Raw genomic sequence first — 18,164 nt, 5'->3', positions numbered from 1 at the left:
CGAACATATTCTGGCAGCGCTATGCCACCTAGACAGTGCTGCCAGACTTCAATCCAACACGTGTTGCCGGCTGTTTCGTACTGTGGGCGCCTGAAAAATAAATATTTGTTCATAATTTTTCATATACTTGGACTAGCACGAAGAAATTGTTTGATAATGGCGCGTGGAAAGAAACAGAATCCCTTTGCGGCCCGAAAACGCCAAAAGCGCGAAAACGTACGTAGCCTTTTCCATCAATTTTTCTCTTAAAACTATAGTTTATTTTTCTGTAATTCCCATTACTGTGATTCAGGGTCCACAACGCCCCGATCGGCGTTCCGAGCCTTACGAGGAGACCAAACGCGACAATATATCATTCATCAAGTACTATCACCTACAGAAGATTTGCCACACAGAGGAGGAATGGACGCAGTTCCTCGAATCCATTCGCGACAATCTGCCAACCACGTTTCGTGTGACGGGTTTCAAGGGCGAGGCGAAGGCCCTGCTGAACATCATCGAGACGCAGCTCTTCACCGAATATGTGCGCGCGGTGGCGGAACTACACCAAAAGCCGCCAGAGCAAGTGGAGCGACCCCTGTGCCTGCCCTGGTATCCCAACGGGATGGCCTATCAGCTGCAACTCACGCGCAAGGACATTCGACGCTCAGAGCCTCTTTACCGGCTGCACAACTTTCTCATTGTGGAGACGACGGCGGGAAGTATCAGTCGTCAGGAGGCCGTCTCTATGATCCCACCCATTGTGCTGGACGTGAAGCCCACGGACAAGGTCCTGGATATGTGTGCTGCGCCCGGCTCCAAGACGGCCCAGCTTATCGAAGCCCTGCACGCCTCGCCCGAGGAGCACAAGATCCCGCCCGGCTTTGTCCTGGCCAACGATGTGGACAATAATCGCTGCTACATGCTGGTTCACCAGGCAAAGCGTCTGAATTCGCCCTGCCTGCTGGTGACAAACCACGACAGCAGCATCTTTCCGAACCTGTTGCAGAGCAACGAGGACGGTGCCAAGTCCGTTCTCAAGTTCGACAAGATCCTCTGTGATGTGCCATGTTCCGGAGATGGTACGCTCCGAAAGAATCCCGATATCTGGACCAAGTGGAACTTGGCCCAGGCCTACAACCTTCATGGGATACAGTACCGCATTGTGCGTCGCGGTGCCGAGATGCTCGAGGTGGGTGGGCGCCTGGTCTATTCCACCTGCTCTCTCAATCCCATTGAGAACGAGGCTGTGCTGCAGCGCATTCTGAAGGATGCCGATGGAGCCCTCGAGCTGGTGGATGCTGGTCACCTAGTGCCCGGCTTGAAGTACAATCCCGGCATGACAGACTGGAAACTGGCCACCAAGGAGGTGGATACTGTATACACAAGCTTCGACGAGGTACCGGAGACGCTGCACACCATCATCCGTCCAGCCATGTTCCCGCTGCCCGCCGAGGACATGGCCAAGATTAACCTGAACAAGTGCATGCGGATATTGCCGCATCTGCAGGACACCGGCGGCTTCTTTGTGGCCGTCATCGTTAAGCGCCGCCAGCTCAGCTTCGAGAAGAACGATGTGCAAGACTTGGTGGAGAAAGCAGCTAACACTGCCGTCGAAGAGCCCCAACTCGACGAGTCCGGCAAGCCCATCGAGGCGAAGAACGTGCCGTGGGGACCACAGCGGAAGCGAAAACGACTCCATGGGTATAAGGAGGATCCGTATGTGTTCTTTGGAGAGGAAGATGCCGACTACAATGCCATCAAGGAGTTCTACCAGCTGGACGAGTCGCTCAGCAAGCGCTGTCTCCTCACCCGCTGCGTCACCGAGAAGAAAAAGAACATCTATTACTGCTCGGAGCCCATCCGGAAGCTGGTGGTGAACAACGAGCACAACATCAAGATTATAAACACAGGTGTAAAGACATTTGTCCGCTGCGAGAACCGCCACACGGTTCATCCATATCGGCTAGCACAAGAAGGTTTGCAGACCTCCAACGCGTTCATGGGCAGCAGTCGTCGCATCGAGATCCATCGCGACGATCTGGTCCGGCTGCTTAACTGCACCGATCCCACGAAACCGCCCTCGACCCACGAACTGAAGCAGTCCACCCAGGACCGCTGCAGTGAGCTCGGTAAGCCGAATAACCACTTATGTCGCAGAATTTTGTAATCTCCATCTTCTGACATTTCGCTCTAGGCGTGGGCAGCTGCATCCTGAAGTACGTGGACGAACAGTTCACCCTATTCGTGGTTGGATGGCGCGGCACTTCTAGCCTGCGGGCCTATGTCGATCGCGACGAGACCATTCACATCCTCCGTCTGCTCGGCGCCGATCTCAGCAAGTTTGAGGTCAACAAATACGAGGAGGCCAAGAAGGCGGCCGCCGCAGCAGCAGCAGCAGCAGGAGCAGCATCCGCCGCAGAGAATGGGGCTAATGGCGCAGAGATAGAGGCCCAAGCGACAACACCCACAGCCATGGAAGCGGATGAACCGGCAACGGAGAGTTAATGAAGTTATAATCTCCTTGAAAATGCATTAAATTTGACTCTCCGCCTCCACTGATACCCTCTTCTCTGGAGGGGTTTGTATAATTACTATGAAAAATATACATATATGTACTCTAATATATAGTAATATTTGCTCCTTTTTTGTACCCTTGCAGACAGTACTATATATAGCATATATGTATATTAAATATAAATATATATAATAATATTAATATACTAGTGGGCAAGAACCCCAGCCATGGGGGGGAACTACGGGACCACGACGACCCAAAATTTTTATAGATATTAATAGAGATAAGCCGTCGACATAAATCGGATTACAAGGAACATCGGATCTGTTAGATCAATATCGGAACAGTATATCATTTAAATAGATATATATAGAAATGGCCAGACTTCCGATTGAACAAAAGAAAAATCACAGTTTCCATGGAATCGACCAATCAGAAGGATAGGTGACCATGAACGGGTGATAAATGTTTAATTCACGCAATCGGCCAATCTATAAATATGACAGCTAATCGATTGATTAACGAATGGAAAGCAAGTGCCTCCAAGATTGTACTCTTTTTACCCCACTCAAATTCGCCGCCCGATAAAGAAAGAAATCATTATTTTGAATACGTTTTTGTTATAAAATGTTATATTTATGGTTTTATTTTTGTTTTTCCAGTATAAATATATCATATGTAAAGTATATAAAAAAAAGTTCATTAAAAAATTACACATACTCTTTATAAAAATGTTTGCTTTTGTCTTATATCGTTTTCCATACTAGTTGTTTCGTTTTATACGCTTCATACGTGTGTGGTTTTCATGCCTTTTAAAAAGTATTTCTCATATGTTTCCTTTTGTTTTGTTTCTCTTATTGCGTTTCATTTGAGTAAAGTAAGTGGTTTTTTCGTGTGTTTTGGAAACAATTATGCACAAATATATATTTATAGGGGGAGGGGGCTTTTTTATAGACGAATGTTTAATGTTAAATACGTTTGTAGGAATGAGACACTGTGTTGCCAGCAACAGCGGCGACGGCTACGGCTACGGCGGCATCGGCAGCTTTGTTAGTACATAATACAATTTGCAAAGAGAAAACCAAAATACATACATGTAAAAAAATAATAATAAAAAAAATACTTTTTCAAGCAGGCAGACAATAATTTATTGGATGTGGTACAGTAACAGTCTCACGATCTGTGTTGCAAGCTCTCTCTCTCTGTCTCTCTCTCGCTCTCTCTTTCTCTCTCCCCCCACCAACCATCGCTGCAATGACTGGCAATGCCATTCCGGTAATTGTTCAAGTTATTGTGGAGCTTTTCTGATGGATGGCGGCGAATGAGGCGGCTTGAGTCTGTGCTTCGTGGGTTCTCCTTCTATTACTCGTATGTACGTTAGCCTGAACTGAATGTTCGTTTTGATGGTTTTAGCAAATGGAAAAAGGAAAAAAAAACATATATACGTATAGTGTGTGTGTGTGAGTGTGAGAGTGTGTGTGTTTTTGTATGCGCTTAAGAGAGATGCAACGTAGTTGGCAATGCTGGATGCGCCTGCCATTTTGGCTTAGGCCTTCTTCTCGGCCTCGATGACCTCCTTGGTAGGCAGCACGTTCTTCTCGTTGGTCTCGGTGTGCTTCAACTTTTTCGCATCGAAATTCTCGATGCCGGCTATGAATTGATTCTTCTCCTTCTCCTGCTCAATAGCTGCAATCGAACAACAGAGAAATAGAGCGCACATTAGTTGCATTCACCAACTAAGGCAATACGCTTGGCCAGCCAGACAGACACGAGAAACAACCGCTATGGCAGCGGCAAGGCCGGGCCAATATCGTTTTATGGCCAACAACAGATGGTGTCCAAACAGAGCAGAATATGGCCAGACAGACAGCCAGACAGACAGACTGACACTCACCTTCCTTATCGGGCAACGGGTTCTTCTCGTTGGTCTCGGTGTGCTTCAAGTTGTTCTGATCGAATGCAGTGATGCCCTCGAAGATCGATTGTTGGGTCTTCTCGGCAGCCACATCTGTTCGAAAGAGCTCCCCTCAGTTTTTCTCTTTTATCGAGATCTAACCTACTATCCAAACTCACCCTCGGCTGTGGGCAAAATTATCTTCTCCTGGGTGCTGGCATTCTTCAGTTTCTCCGTGTTGAAACCCTCCAATTGGCTCTTCAGGTTCTCGGCCACCTTGGGCAGATCCTTAAGTGCTGGGGCTGTGGATGCCATCTGAAAGGGTACAATTTTTGTTAAAAATTAGCGAGGGAGCAACAGGAAAGGAAAGGAAAATATGAATATTTCAGGGACGTTTAACATACTCGAATTCAAAGATCTATTGTGCCCTCTTTATCCGTCTTAAGAGAACTGAGACTAGCTTTCTTAGCTGTGAAGGATATAATTTAAAGTAACTTGTAACCGAGAAAAGTGAATGTGCATTAAGTGTATGCAAACTGGATAGAATCGGTTGATTTCACATCCACTAACTTTTGAATTCTGGATACCACATCTGTTTCTCTATCTTTGCTGTGATTGCCGCCGCTATGGTCTCAGATTTCCAGACAGATGCACCATATGGTTCGACTTATCGGGTTAGAAACACGTTTCTATTCCATTCTCCCTTCATTCCTTACATTCTTTTCTTCTTTTCGAGCGGAAGAGGATATCAGCCAGTTCGATTAGGCGGAAACAAACATTGATAACATTGAAGTTGTTTGTTTCTGCGCTTTAATAAATACATTATTCATTTTCGTAGAAGACATTTCTTTGTTTACCGTTGATTTACGGTTGCGATTTCCCCATAGAAAGATTGTAATAAAATTGCAAAACAATATATTAATCATGAATTTGTCAACCGATAACCGATGAGTCATGATCAAAGGACGAGGAGAATGAAGAGGACTGCCATTTGCGTTATTGTGTGATTGTGTGCGTGGGGTTCCTATCAGGAAACCAGCACTAAAGAGGAGAGGAACAGGGTAAAAGCAAAGAATGAGTTCAGCGAACCTTTCGTCATCGTCATCAAGCGGGGAAAGAGATTAAACTCAAATTCGACTCATGACTGGGGTTCGGGTTCGGTTCGGTTCGGTTCTCTTTCGTATTTCTTTTGTTTTATTCTCTGGCCGCCGTTATCAGGGCGTTACGGAGAACGTTCTTGAAGAATGCTGGCCGTTCGGTTGGGGCTGAAACCGAGGCCGTGGTCGGGCTGTTAAATTGCATTTTATCACGTTTATTTTTAGTTGCAAAATTCGAACTAAAGGTCCCCTTGGTCCCAGGGTCCCAGTGTGCGTGCCCCAACCCATGCTTCACTCATGTCCGCTATCAGCATTATTATTTCCACAAAGAATTTGCTTTGTCCGCCTTTCATCAATATCGAAATCAAGTCATCAAAGTAGTATTGCTTCTGCATCCCGATAATTGAACAGCTGCAAGCGTTACAAGGGCAGCGACCGCACCAAAACCAACAAATCTATATACATATATGTATGTATGTATGCATGTGTATATTTCTATGTATGTATTGTGCATTTACAGACCATAAATGGTCTTAAAGCTGCGCCTAAAGCGGATAGCCAATCATTGTGGATTGACTACTACTAACGGCCTCCTGTGGCAAGGCACCTCACCTCAGTTCTCTGCGCCACTCCAAAAGTTCAATCCAACCCACTCCACTCCCCCAAGCTAAGCTCAACCAAGGTGTATCTATACGGGGTTGCCTATTCTATCGCTCTCTCTCTCTCTCGCTCTCTCTTTTTGCGACAATTGCAATTGATACAAAGTATGCAATTATTGTGGGAGAGGGAGCGCTCTCTGCGCAATCCTCACATTGCACAAGCACAGTTCAAGTCTCTGAGATTGTTTATGCGTAGCCATCTGATCATGATTACCAATTGATCGTGAACTATTAAATGCTGATCGTCCATTGAAATCGTTAGCGATTTGCCGTCGATTAATTGACATCACATAAACGGGGTTTCGTATTAGTCAGCTCCTTGGCAGGCAGCAAAACAAAGGAGACTCAACATGCAACTCTGCATACATACAAAATGAGTTGATTGGAATGGTGATGTGTGGTGTGGGGAGACGGGGTGGATAGGATGAAGTTTGCCGTGAATCAACTGCCAACTTCGAAATATGGTCGCCCCGCTTAAAGCGACCGATGAATCATCAGCCGACGTTAGCCGTTGGCATTGCCATTGCCGGCTCTGTCGCCACGCCGCCGCCACCGCTGCTTGCTGTTGTTGCTGCCGGTGCTCTGGCTCTGCCCACACACTCTCTTTTGCTGCTTCTTTCCAGCCGTCTTTTGTCAGCTTTCCACAGCTCACAGCGCTCTTTCCAACTCTCTTTCTTTCTTTCTTTTTTCCTGTTTTTGTTAATTTTATATCTTGTAGTGCTTTTGGGTTTATGACTTTGTTTGCTGATTGGAGCTCTTAACGAGGGGGAGCCCATGGAGGTGGAGTCGGCGCCAAGCTGCCAACAAAAAATTAGTTTTGGACACATTTGAAAGCCAAAATGAGTCAAAAGAGTGCTGATGCGTGGCAAAGGCCAGACAGAGAAGGGAGCGAGAAGAGGTACCAGGCACAGCAGACGGGCAGCAGCAGAGCGCAGAACGAAATTCGAAAAAAGGGGAGAAATGACAGACACGTCCGTTTTACACCCTCGCCGGCGCTGCCACCAGAATCAGCCTCAGCCAGCGTCGCCAACTCCTGCGGCACGTACAAAAATATGTACATACTACTGTATATACAAATATACGTACATATGCATATCATACATACATATAAGCGACAGAGAAATTCACAGTGAATTTTAAATATGCACATATGTACATATATGTATATGCAGGCGGCAAAGCCTACTCATCCGTCTGTTAAATTTTTTTCATTTTAAAATAATTTTTTTGCGATAACAAATTTGAAATTGGTGACAGCATAGCCAGCCACTGCAAGCGCCGCTGCCACGCCCCGCAAAAAGAGACACACACATGTGCATGTGCATGACTTGCGCGCAAGCCGTAGTTTTCGTGGGGAGGATATTAAGCAGCGTCAAAAGCGCCCCGCCCAAAGCAGCAGACACATACAAGCAGGCGTATAAAAAAACGAAGTAAAAAAATGCCGGCCGGCACGCTCAGGTAGGGAGAGGGAGCAAAAGAAAAGCTTTAACCTCACACACACATAAAAGGAAACAGCGACAAAGGCGCTTCAACAGCTGCGTTTTACAAGGGGCGAGAGGGAGAGAGGTATAAAAGCCAAACCTAACGGGTAAACCACCATAATAAATATTTATAACAAATCTGAGAAATCTCTCACTCTTCCCCATACTCATCATTTCTGCAATCAATGAAGAAGCGCAGTCAACAAAAAAAAACCAGTTAAGTGCTTTTTCTACTCTCTTCTGTCTTCGGCTTCTTCTTGCAGATTTCTTTTGGCCGTCTGCCACAATGGAAGGAGAATTGAAAAGAAATTGCCGGCCCACAATATAAGGGGAGGGGGGCGGAGGCGGATGAGAATTAAAATAAATTAAATGTTAGGCTCACCTTAAGTTGTTTTTTGTTTGCTTTGGATTCACAAAAAAAAGATACCGGTGAGGTGTAGCTATCTGGCTAGGTTTGGTTGGCTCTGCTCTATATATATTTATATATAAGCGGTATACACTATGCAAATTTTTACACTTGATTTCAGAAATTTATTTTCATTCAATTCGGCCGCGGAGAGCACAAGCTAACTAGATGGACGACGTCAAAACTGGATTTGAATCAATTTTAAAAACTTGAAAAAATTAATTGCGCTCCGTGGTAGTGTGACCGCGGATTTATCGATAAAATATGCCGTCCGACCGTAAGAAATATACCAAAATATACCATCTCAGTTGAAAAATATACCGTAAATATACTGACAAATTCAAGCTATATTTTACATGTGCCGTTTTTGATATTCCGTGAAATATTACCAGCTATATAGAACATTTAGCCATGCCCACATAATTTTATACGATTTATGAATCTATTTTCTACTTGATTGGCTTAATTTTAACATTTGCTTTTATTGTATCTGGATTTGAATCAATTTTAAAAACTTGAAAAAATTAATTGCGCTCCGTGGTAGTGTGACCGATAAGATATGCCGTCCGACCGTAAGAAAAATACCAAAATATACCATCTCAGTTGAAAAATATACCGAAAATATACTGACAAATTCAAGTTATATTTTACATGTGCCGTTTTTGATATTCCGTGAAATATTACCAGCTATATAGAACATTTAGCCATGCCCACATAATTTTATACGATTTATGAATCTATTTTCTACTTGATTGGCTTAATTTTAACACTTGCTTTTATTGTATCTGGATTTGAATCAATTTTAAAAACTTGAAAAAATTAATTGCGCTCCGTGGTAGTGTGACCGCGGATTTATCGATAAGATATGCCGTCCGACCGTAAGAAATATACCAAAATATACCGTCTCATTTTAGAAATATACCGTAAATATACTAACAAATTCAAGTTATATTTTACATATTCCGTTTTTGATATTCCGTGGAATATTACCAGCTATATAGAACATTTAGCCATGCCCACATAATTTTATACGATTTATGAATCTATTTTCTACTTGATTGGCTTAATTTTAACACTTGCTTTTATTGTATCTGGATTTGAATCAACTTTTAAAAACTTGAAAAAATTAATTGCGCTCCGTGGTAGTGTGACCGGGCATTCCTCGATAAAATATACCAAAATATACCGTCTCATTTTAAAAATATACCGTAAATATACTGATGAATTCAAGTTCTATTATACATATTCCTCGTTTTTCATATTCCGTCGAATATTACCAGCTATATAGTACATTTAGCCATGCCCACATAATTTTATACGATTTATGAATCTATTTTCTACTTGATTGGCTTAATTTTAACACTTGCTTTTATTGTATCTGGATTTGAATCAATTTTAAAAACTTGAAAAAATTAATTGCGCTCCGTGGTAGTGTGACCGGGCATTCCTCGATAAAATATACCAAAATATACCGTCTCATTTTGAAAATATACCGTAAATATACTGATGAATTCAAGTTCTATTATACATATTCCTCGTTTTTCATATTCCGTGGAATATTACCAGCTATATAGAACATTTAGCCATGCCCACATAATTTTATACGATTAATGAATCAATTTTCTACACAATTGGCTAGTTTTTAATCCTTGCTTTTATTGTATTTATTGTAAAAAGGGTTAAACAAAATAGTTCAACAAAAAAAACAGTCGCAATGTTGCTGGTATTTAAAGACATGATGCGTGTATAGGCCTTTGTACACCCTATTTTGTTAATTTTATATGAAGATCAAACGTAATTTATTAAGACCTTTTCTCAAATTGATATTCTTTAGACATAATCAAGTACATTATTAGTATCTTGTATATATTTATGTCGATCCTGATACCTACTGAGCCTTGGAAAACAAACGCATTCACAATTCTATGACATCCATTTCCCCCAGGGTATGTGTGCATGGAATGGGACTCATTGTTCTGAACCGGTTATGACGACTAATTCTTGGTTAATCTTTCTTCCGTCGAATATTCCCAGCTATATAGATCTCTCAGTTTTGCCCAGACAATTTTATATGATAGCTGAACCAATTTTGATCAAGATTAACTATTTTTAAGTACCTTCATGTTTTTTGTTTTGACAAAAACACGATTTCATCAAAAATGTTCAATGTCGCAGGTTGTGACGTCAATGTTGCTGGTATTTGCAGACTCATTTGTTGTCAACTAGGGTATTGATCGTTTGTATACCCTATTTCGTGAATATTATATAAAGATACTGTTTTCCAAGCTGCTTTCAAACGTAATTAATAAAGACCTTGTCTTAAACTGAATTTGTTTGGCCCATTCATGCATTAGATTATAGATTAGATATATCCTGATCCCAAAATATCGGTTAAAACAGAGATTGACTAGTTTCTGCATTAATTAGAGCCTGGGATGACAAATATTTTCTCAATTCTATAATATCCTTTCCTAGGGTATGCATTGTCGCTTGCATGTTGCCGCAACATGGAACGCGATTTTTGCATTAATTTAATTTAATGTTGCTGCAGCAACATTTTTTGCATTTCGTTTCGCTTTAATCGTTCATAGTTTGGCGGTATATTTAAAAGAACTAAGTTTATATGGATATATTATATGTATGTGGTGTATATCAAATACATATTTAAACTAACTTATAAGTACCAATTTAATAGTAGTCCCTGCTTCGTTAAAGTGACAAACATGGCAAGTACCTGCTGAATAGCCTGATGGCAGGAAACGGCCGCGACAGAATGTCCGGATATGTCGTATTAATATTCTCCAATAATTGGGTCACATTCACCATAAGTCGATATCCAAGTACAGTAATTTAAGTACATAATTTAAAAGTATGGAATGAGACTCATTGTTGTCAGCCGCGTAAAAGAGGTCCTTACCCGATTCAATAAATACCAAAATATACCGTCTCATTTTCAAAATATTCCTCGTTTTTTATCTTCTTCGAACAAAAATTTCCACAAAATTAACGACACCTGAAGGGGAAATGTGTATGTTGTTGATAAATTTGGCCGTTTTTTTCAAATAAGCCAGTGATGCCAGTATGAACAACTTTGTTACATTATTTTTTTCCATTTTTGAAACAGTTTGGATTTTGATGGCAAACGATCGGGAATTTACCGCGAATTAGTATTTGATGTGTCCGTTGACATGGCTTTAAATGGCATTTCTACACGATTTCAACATTGGTGCATTGGACTAGAGAGTGAGTCCATAACGAGTCTTAACATATACTGCAAATTATAAATAAAATATACTGTGCTAGACATCGTGTCTAAGCAGCTACTATACATTTTTTCCACTAGACTTGACTTGAACTAACAATTAAAGCCTTATAGGGAAAGCAGGCAGTTGGAGCGGAATAGATATGTACATATGTATTTACATATATGTTGTCGTTTGGCTTTCTAGTCTAATTACATATTTGTACTCCAAGTGTCCTTGGCTGGACTTGACAATATTTTATCGTTTGTATATGTAACAGAAAATGTCTGTAAATTATCCTTATGGACAGTTCATATAAGCTATAAGGTACGATAATAATATTAATATTTTATATATATTTAATATTATCTGGCTAAAATTTGAAATTTTCGAGTTACCAAATTGTTATTTGATAGAAGAATCTTTTGAATGAAGCTTATACACCCTAAAAGTTATACGACCAATAAATATATTTCCAAACAGGGCCATCTACCATCTACATTTTGTTACCGTCAGGATCGGACGAGTTCTAGTGAGTTCATGACTTGTAATTAATAAAATGTCACAAGTCGTAGATTCAATAGTGACAGAAACAAAACTGTAGTTATTATTTGATGGTTACTGCTTAAAAGGAAGAGTATGATCATCGATTAATATATTTACACATTTTGGCTTATACATATATGTACTTTAAAAAGGCTTGGTTTTGATCTACGTCAAAATACATCTGTGTATATACAGTCGAGTGGCTCGGATTATTGTCCGTAGCAGTCAGAGGCGTGTGCTACGCGTAGTTCGCCGACCGGCATTCGTTCCACACCTGCACCATTTCTTCAGGATCGCTGAAACCGTGCGATGCTATCACGTTGTTGTAGCTATCGGGCCCGGAATAGTGGGGTCTGTGGAAAAGAAAGCCGTCGCAGTGGTGGACGGGAATACGTGCTTTGAGCGCCACAATGCCCAGATAGATGTCATCGAAGCGGAACATGGGAACTCGCATGCTAGTCTCGTACATCTCGAGCAGGGCGCTGCGGGAGAGGATAAAGGCACCGGCCGTCACATACGGCGGCCACTTGTCGAACGGGTACTCCTCCAGCGAGACATACCACTTGCTAAACTTGTGACGTAGTGGCGACGTCTGAAACACGTAGCCGGCAAATAGCAGATCCGGATGGTGGGTATTCCGTCCACGGCCGAGGAACCGCAGAACATTCTTAATAGACACATAGTAGTCGTCGTCGACGAACATATAGAAGTCGCTCTGGTTGAAGTGCTCGCTGGCCCAGCGCATGCCCATCATTGTCTTGATGGTGTTGTTGAAGTAGACATCCACAAAATCTGCGTGTACAATGTCCCCATGCTGCTTGGCCTCCCGGCCCACATCGTCCATGCTGTCCGGGGAGGTGCCCAGCAGAAAGGCGCGACGGATGTGAACGTCGGAGAAGCGGAACTCATAGCCCCATGTCTTGCGTATAGCCTGGCGTCGCCGCACATTTCCAATTGCGCTTTTGACCAGTATAGTCAACCGGGGCGGATCCACGCCCGTGAATGCGGGCATTTGCAGAAATTCGTAGCTGGAAATTCCGGAGGAGGCCAGGCCCTCATCGTGCAGGGGATAGTAGAAGTGTTGCTCAAAGTCCAGCTCATGCAGATGCGTCAGCAGCCCGCAGAAGTCGATTAGGAATATGATGGGAACGGCCAGTGAGCATTTTAGCAGCAATTTATAATGTTTATTTAACATTAGTGTTGTGGATATTAAGTTAGAGCTCGAGAAACATCGATGTTAACATCGATGTCATCGATGGTTATTTTTGTCTCAATATATTTAATCTACCCTAAATTTAAATACAAATTCTTTTCCATTTGCTTATTTGTTGCCGGATACTATGTTGAATTGTCTTTGTGATAGGTATACCCTTTCTGGCCAAGTAATTTAAAGACCTCCCGTCGTACCTGTTATATTTTAAACAATATTTGATCATCTTATTCGATACATATTTAATAAGTTGCAAGGTGTGTGACATAGAGAGGGGCGTAATTTGTGATATAAAAAATATGTGAATTAGAGCGAGAAATACATCGATCTTTGCGGACATCCCTTTAAGAACGAATATAATAAAATTATAATGTTAAAATATTAAAAATAAAAAAACCTACTTTTATACTTAAATACTCAACTTATGCTTCAGGTATTCGCGCAAGCTCAAAAATATGAAATCTATTAATTATAAATTCCCATTCGTTCACTAGGGAGTTTTAGGCACAACTCAGCTTTTATTTATATAAAAAAAGGGGCCTAGTGGTGCCAAAAAGTTAAGTTATGGTTCGATTTTCCGAATATTTTATTTTATGGCTGAGGGAAAATTAGCATATATAAATCCTTAAAGCAAATACTTTAAACTTATTCGATGATTAGATCAATCATATTAATAATTTGAGTAGTAGTAGTAGTAGTGTCAATAGGGTATACAAATGTCCATACTCCGGTTGATAAGCAACAAGTCTTCAATTACCAACAACATCGATGTGACAACATAGCGACTATTACAAAATCCTCAAAATCAAGGAATATAGTTTCCAATCCTTGACGTAGAACGATTGAAAATTTAATCATTTTAGCGCAGTTAAGGTGAAAGATATCGTGTTTCCTTTTTTTGTTTAAGTTCAGAGGAAAGATGGCATGGATCTGCAAAAAGAATTTACAATATCTTCCGCCATTTACCTCAAGTCGTTGAACTGTTTAAAAAAAGGGGGATTAAGTGGGCTAAGTTTTTTTTTTGTTCATCGGTATATTTACAGTATATTTTAAAAATAAAACGGTATATTTCTGAGGGTCACACTGAAAAGTAGAGAAATATTTACGAATTGGAATTTTTTGTTGCTTGGCGCCCGAAAAGAATTTGTTGTGGCAAAATGTCAGAGGAAACAGCCGCAGTGGTGGTAGCCCCCTCCACTCTCACCACAGCCCAGAAGTCACGCATTGAGCGCAATCTGGCCAAGGCCCAGAAGTTGCGAGAGGCCAAACTCGTCTCGCATCCTTATAGGGAACTCGGCAAGTAGGTTTGACCTTACCGTCGTAAGCTAACATCGCAGAGCTTACTCTCCATTTGATTTCTTTGTAGAAACGGCGATACTCAACTAGAGGAAGGGCCGAGTCAGGGCACCTCGGTTATCAAGGTGCAGGGCACCAAATACATCGACAGTGGCGGAGGCTTCCTGCTGGAGCAGCCTGTGTTGCCCGCGGCTGGAGCGGGAGCTACAGAAAGGCCAGAGGATGGCGCTGTTCCAACTATCGTGGACGATGCCATTGCTATACCGGTGGTGTACGAGGAGTGCCTCGATTGCGGCGATCCGTTTGTCGACTCATATCTGTTTAATAATTTTGGACACTCGGTGTGCGACAAGTGCCGGGACACCGAGGAGCGCCACTCGCTCATCACCCGCACTGAAGCCAAGGCCGAGTATCTTCTGAAAGATTGTGACTTTGACAAGCGCGAACCGCCGTTGCGCTACATTAGCCGCAAGAATCCCCATAATGTTCGCTGGGGAGAGATGAAGCTCTACCTGCACTCGCAGGTGCAAAAACGGGCCATGGAGGTGTGGGGCAGTGAGGAGGAGCTCGTCCGTCAACACGAGGGACGGGAAGAGAAACGTGAGGTAGGAAAGGCCCGGAAGTACAACAAACAGATGAAGCAGCTCCGCATGGAGGTCCGCAGCAGCATTTATACCAAGAAAACGCATGCCATACACGAGCACGAATTCGGGCCGGACACCTACAATGAGGAAGAGGACGAGTATACGCACACCTGCCTCACCTGTCCCTACACAGAATCCTACGAGAAGATGTAGAATATCCTGTCGCCACACCTAAGAGGAAAACCCATAACTTCTTCACTTAAAAACTTATTTCGCCATATTTTGTAAGACCCTTGAAGGGAAACCTTTTGATTTTGATTTAAAAATGTATTTGAATGCTTTTTTACCGCCAAATGAATGAAATATATTGGAAATTGCTAATATCTTTAAGACATTCAACTTTTCCAACATTGACTAGCTGCAAAAACAGAAATAGATATAGACATATACATACACACATATGTATGTATGTATATGCGTACAGTTGGTTGTCCAGTTGTCCACTACTTTTTCGTTTTATCTAACATGCTATCTATGTACTACATACATACATATGTATCTCTTCGCAGCAAATTTAGCAAAGTGTAATGTCGTACAGCTATAATGGAGAAATTTTCATGTTCATGTTTCATTTTCAAAAAATATTTTAATTTAATTTTGCAACCACATAAATTGGTGCTTCAAAACCGAAAAATTTTCCTCGCTGATATTAAAAGTAAACGGCTTTTTATACAGAACAAAAATTGTAATTGCAAAAGGAAACAACTTGATGGTTTATTGAGGCATTAACATAAATTTGACACCATTACCATAGCAATTTTTTTTGTAAACAAAATCCCCTTCCCGCCTACTCGTGGGAACTACTATGTCAAATACTCAAAATATCAAAACCAACAAAATCGCAAAGGAGCTCGGTACTCCTCTTAAAGTACCGGAGGGACAAGCCAATCCCTCTGCACCAGCGCCTGGGAAACCGGGTCCAAAGAAGACGGGGAAGGAGACTGAGTCGATCCACCGTCTTCAGGCAGCAGCCGCAGCGAGGGGGGGATCGAAAAGCCAATCGGGTCCTTCCAAGTCGGGTGGCTCCAAGGGCGAAGCGGATACCGGGGTGGCTGCCAAGCAGAGCGTAATCGCGGCTGGTAAGCGCACCGGGACCGAAGAACCCTTGGGAGCCCCGGCGGGCAGCGCCTCTGCACCACGGGGAGGAAAGCCGTCGTACCAGGACAGGAGACGAGCGGCTTTCATCCTGTCCAACGAAGACCCGAATTTTAAGGCGTCAGCCGAAGGAAAGGAGCAGAGGCTGTGGGCCTGCTCAATCCTTCCTCTGTTCCAGCCAGCCAAAGCCGGAAAGGGCGCAGCCAAGGCCCCAAACAAGCGGCAACGCTCAGCGGAGGACCCCGCAAATCAGCCAGGCCAAGCCCAGCAAGCCAAGCGGGTGAAGACCCACCTCACGAACCGGTCGTTCGCTGAGGTGGCGAGGGGCAAGACCCTGATCGGTGTCCTGGACAGGGGCGCCGAGGACGGCCATGTCCCTCGCGATAAGTGGCACCTGGTGGAGAACGAGCTCCAGGACCGCTTCCTACTGGAACTGGAGGAGAACGGCGGACCACCGCCAAAGTGTGAGGACGCAGGGTGGCATCAAGGCAAGGTGAAAGCCATCGCCTGCCAAGACGCTCCCTCTGCGGCCCTCTACATGAAGGCGATGGCGGCCCTCAAAGATTTCTATCCAGGGGCGAAACTGGAGGCCGTGAAGTGGGAAGATGTCCCTAGCCGCCCGAGAGCCAGAGCGTGGGTATCGGCTAAGCCTGCAGAGCCTGAGAAGATCCTCAGATCCGCAGGTCTGCAACCCCCACCTTCCTACAGCCGATTGGAAGGTGGCAAAGGTGGAGGATATCCAAGGGCAGAGGCGCCAGATTATCCTCGTCCTAAATGAGGAATCCATTGATCTCCTCGCAAAGTCGGACGGTGTAGTGGATTATGGCTACAAGAAGGTCACCATATCCACTTCCAGTCCCACCTGAACGATAGGTGGCCAGGGCTGAGGGCGACGCGCCATCTAGCGGAAGTCCAGGGAGGCTCGATGGTGTATGCGGACATCGGGGGGAGCTGGAGCCGTTACTGGGGATATAAGGAAGAGAATAGGATTAGTTATATGTATTAGTAAGGGAAAAAGGGATAAATAGGAGTGAAAATATTAGAAAACGTGGATTGGATTATGGAAATCGTGGAGCGTGGACGGAGTAACGTCGAAATTTGAAATTTTGTGCTTAAAACAGAAAGTTTGAAGTGAGTACAGAAAAAGCGGGCGATAAAATAGGTTGTAATGCAGAACATTTTACTAACAGCCGGCAAGGAATATAGCCACCAGAACCGGGCCAGAAGATTTCCTGGAGAGGAACACTGGAGTTCGAGAAAGTCGACTGCAGAGAAGAAGACTGTCCAACGGGAACCTGAGTGAGATCGTTCCAGTTCACCAAGTAAAAACCCCGAAACCCTATTCACACACACACACACACGCGCACACGAATACACGGACCTATATAAATTTAGGGCTGACAAGCCACGGCCAGCGATCGCCCACGTCGTTTGAACTTAAAGAAAAAAAACATAATCCGCACTCCCAACACCGTTCCACATTAAATGTTATTTTGTTCCGTGTGTTGTCCTTTATTCAGTATTTAGTATTAGCTTAAACCGTTTAACGTAAAATCTTCGCCATTGAAAAAAATATGTAAAACCACCAACACCTTTCACACACCTAAATCTGCGATCAGCTGTTCAGTTCCAGAAGATTAACCCTTAGTGGGTGACGCGGGGGTCCCATCAGTCCACCGTATTTGGTCGAGCGATTTGTGGAAAAATATTGTTTATTGTTTATGTCCCGGGGCCGTCAGCCATCGGGTGCTACAGGGGGACAAACGGATGACGGGTCGGCTCGCACAACTGTGAACTCGGAGCTGAGGCGCAGCCGCTCCGGTTAGTAATACCCGGTGCGGTCTGCGTCTCACACCCCCCCTAGGATACAGAGGGTTGCGAGCGAACCGTCACCCGCCGTAACTGTGCACACCGGTGGAAGTGCGACTATACTCTCCCCGTGAGGGCGGCTGGAAACAGGTCCTAGCACGGTCATGTCTCTGCTAAGATGCTGGCGAATGGTAGTCGGGCGGAGAGAAGAAAACTCTCAGTGAAATTACCCCAATCCAATCCAATCCACACTGTTATATGCCGAGGGATGCATGGCCGGGGGGGTGC

At 43.6% G+C, this 18,164-nt stretch overlaps 4 protein-coding genes and 2 long non-coding RNA genes across 8 annotated transcripts; 3 read left to right on the top strand and 3 right to left on the bottom strand.

The window, feature by feature from the left end:
• The first annotated feature begins 35 nt into the window (after positions 1 to 35).
• Positions 36 to 3,584, top strand: Nsun2 (tRNA (cytosine(34)-C(5))-methyltransferase Nsun2). Its single transcript, XM_001354471.4, has 3 exons — positions 36 to 216; positions 293 to 2,111; positions 2,177 to 3,584. Exons 1-3 carry the CDS (start codon positions 157 to 159, stop codon positions 2,485 to 2,487), a joined length of 2,190 nt encoding a protein of 729 aa, XP_001354507.4. The 5' UTR covers positions 36 to 156; the 3' UTR covers positions 2,488 to 3,584.
• Positions 3,360 to 8,267, bottom strand: cib (thymosin beta cib). The gene is made up of 4 exons (XM_001354472.4): positions 8,011 to 8,267; positions 4,571 to 4,706; positions 4,392 to 4,505; positions 3,360 to 4,183 (listed from the first exon to the last, which is right to left on the bottom strand). The coding sequence occupies exons 2-4, from the start codon at positions 4,704 to 4,706 to the stop codon at positions 4,044 to 4,046; spliced, it is 390 nt and encodes a 129-aa protein (XP_001354508.1). The 5' UTR covers positions 8,011 to 8,267; the 3' UTR covers positions 3,360 to 4,043.
• On the top strand, positions 7,303 to 8,242 carry LOC117184452 (uncharacterized). 3 transcript variants are annotated; one of them, XR_004469821.1, is made up of 2 exons: positions 7,303 to 7,713; positions 7,892 to 8,242. It is a non-coding gene; the product is annotated as an uncharacterized lncRNA (long non-coding RNA). The 3 variants fall into 3 exon arrangements; XR_004469820.1 differs by having other exon boundaries at positions 7,303 to 7,735; XR_004469819.1 differs by having other exon boundaries at positions 7,303 to 7,735; positions 7,820 to 8,242.
• Positions 8,268 to 11,848: 3,581 nt separating the features above from the next.
• brn (beta-1,3-galactosyltransferase brn) lies at positions 11,849 to 13,239 on the bottom strand. The gene has a single exon (XM_001354473.4). It carries the CDS (start codon positions 13,015 to 13,017, stop codon positions 12,061 to 12,063), a length of 957 nt encoding a protein of 318 aa, XP_001354509.2. The 5' UTR covers positions 13,018 to 13,239; the 3' UTR covers positions 11,849 to 12,060.
• Positions 13,240 to 14,092: 853 nt separating this feature from the next.
• On the top strand, positions 14,093 to 15,266 carry Xpac (DNA repair protein complementing XP-A cells homolog Xpac). The gene is made up of 2 exons (XM_001354474.3): positions 14,093 to 14,332; positions 14,399 to 15,266. Exons 1-2 carry the CDS (start codon positions 14,190 to 14,192, stop codon positions 15,123 to 15,125), a joined length of 870 nt encoding a protein of 289 aa, XP_001354510.2. The 5' UTR covers positions 14,093 to 14,189; the 3' UTR covers positions 15,126 to 15,266.
• A 1,651-nt stretch (positions 15,267 to 16,917) lies between these two features.
• On the bottom strand, positions 16,918 to 17,348 carry LOC117185038 (uncharacterized). Its single transcript, XR_004470531.1, has 2 exons — positions 17,256 to 17,348; positions 16,918 to 17,030 (listed from the first exon to the last, which is right to left on the bottom strand). It is a non-coding gene; the product is annotated as an uncharacterized lncRNA (long non-coding RNA).
• Positions 17,349 to 18,164: the final 816 nt, after the last annotated feature.

This window comes from Drosophila pseudoobscura, chromosome X (genome assembly GCF_009870125.1).
Source record: "Drosophila pseudoobscura strain MV-25-SWS-2005 chromosome X, UCI_Dpse_MV25, whole genome shotgun sequence".
Taxonomy (NCBI): domain Eukaryota; kingdom Metazoa; phylum Arthropoda; class Insecta; order Diptera; family Drosophilidae; genus Drosophila; species Drosophila pseudoobscura.
The sequence above is the reverse complement of the archived record's forward strand: the minus strand, read 5'-3'. Positions and strand labels throughout refer to the sequence as shown.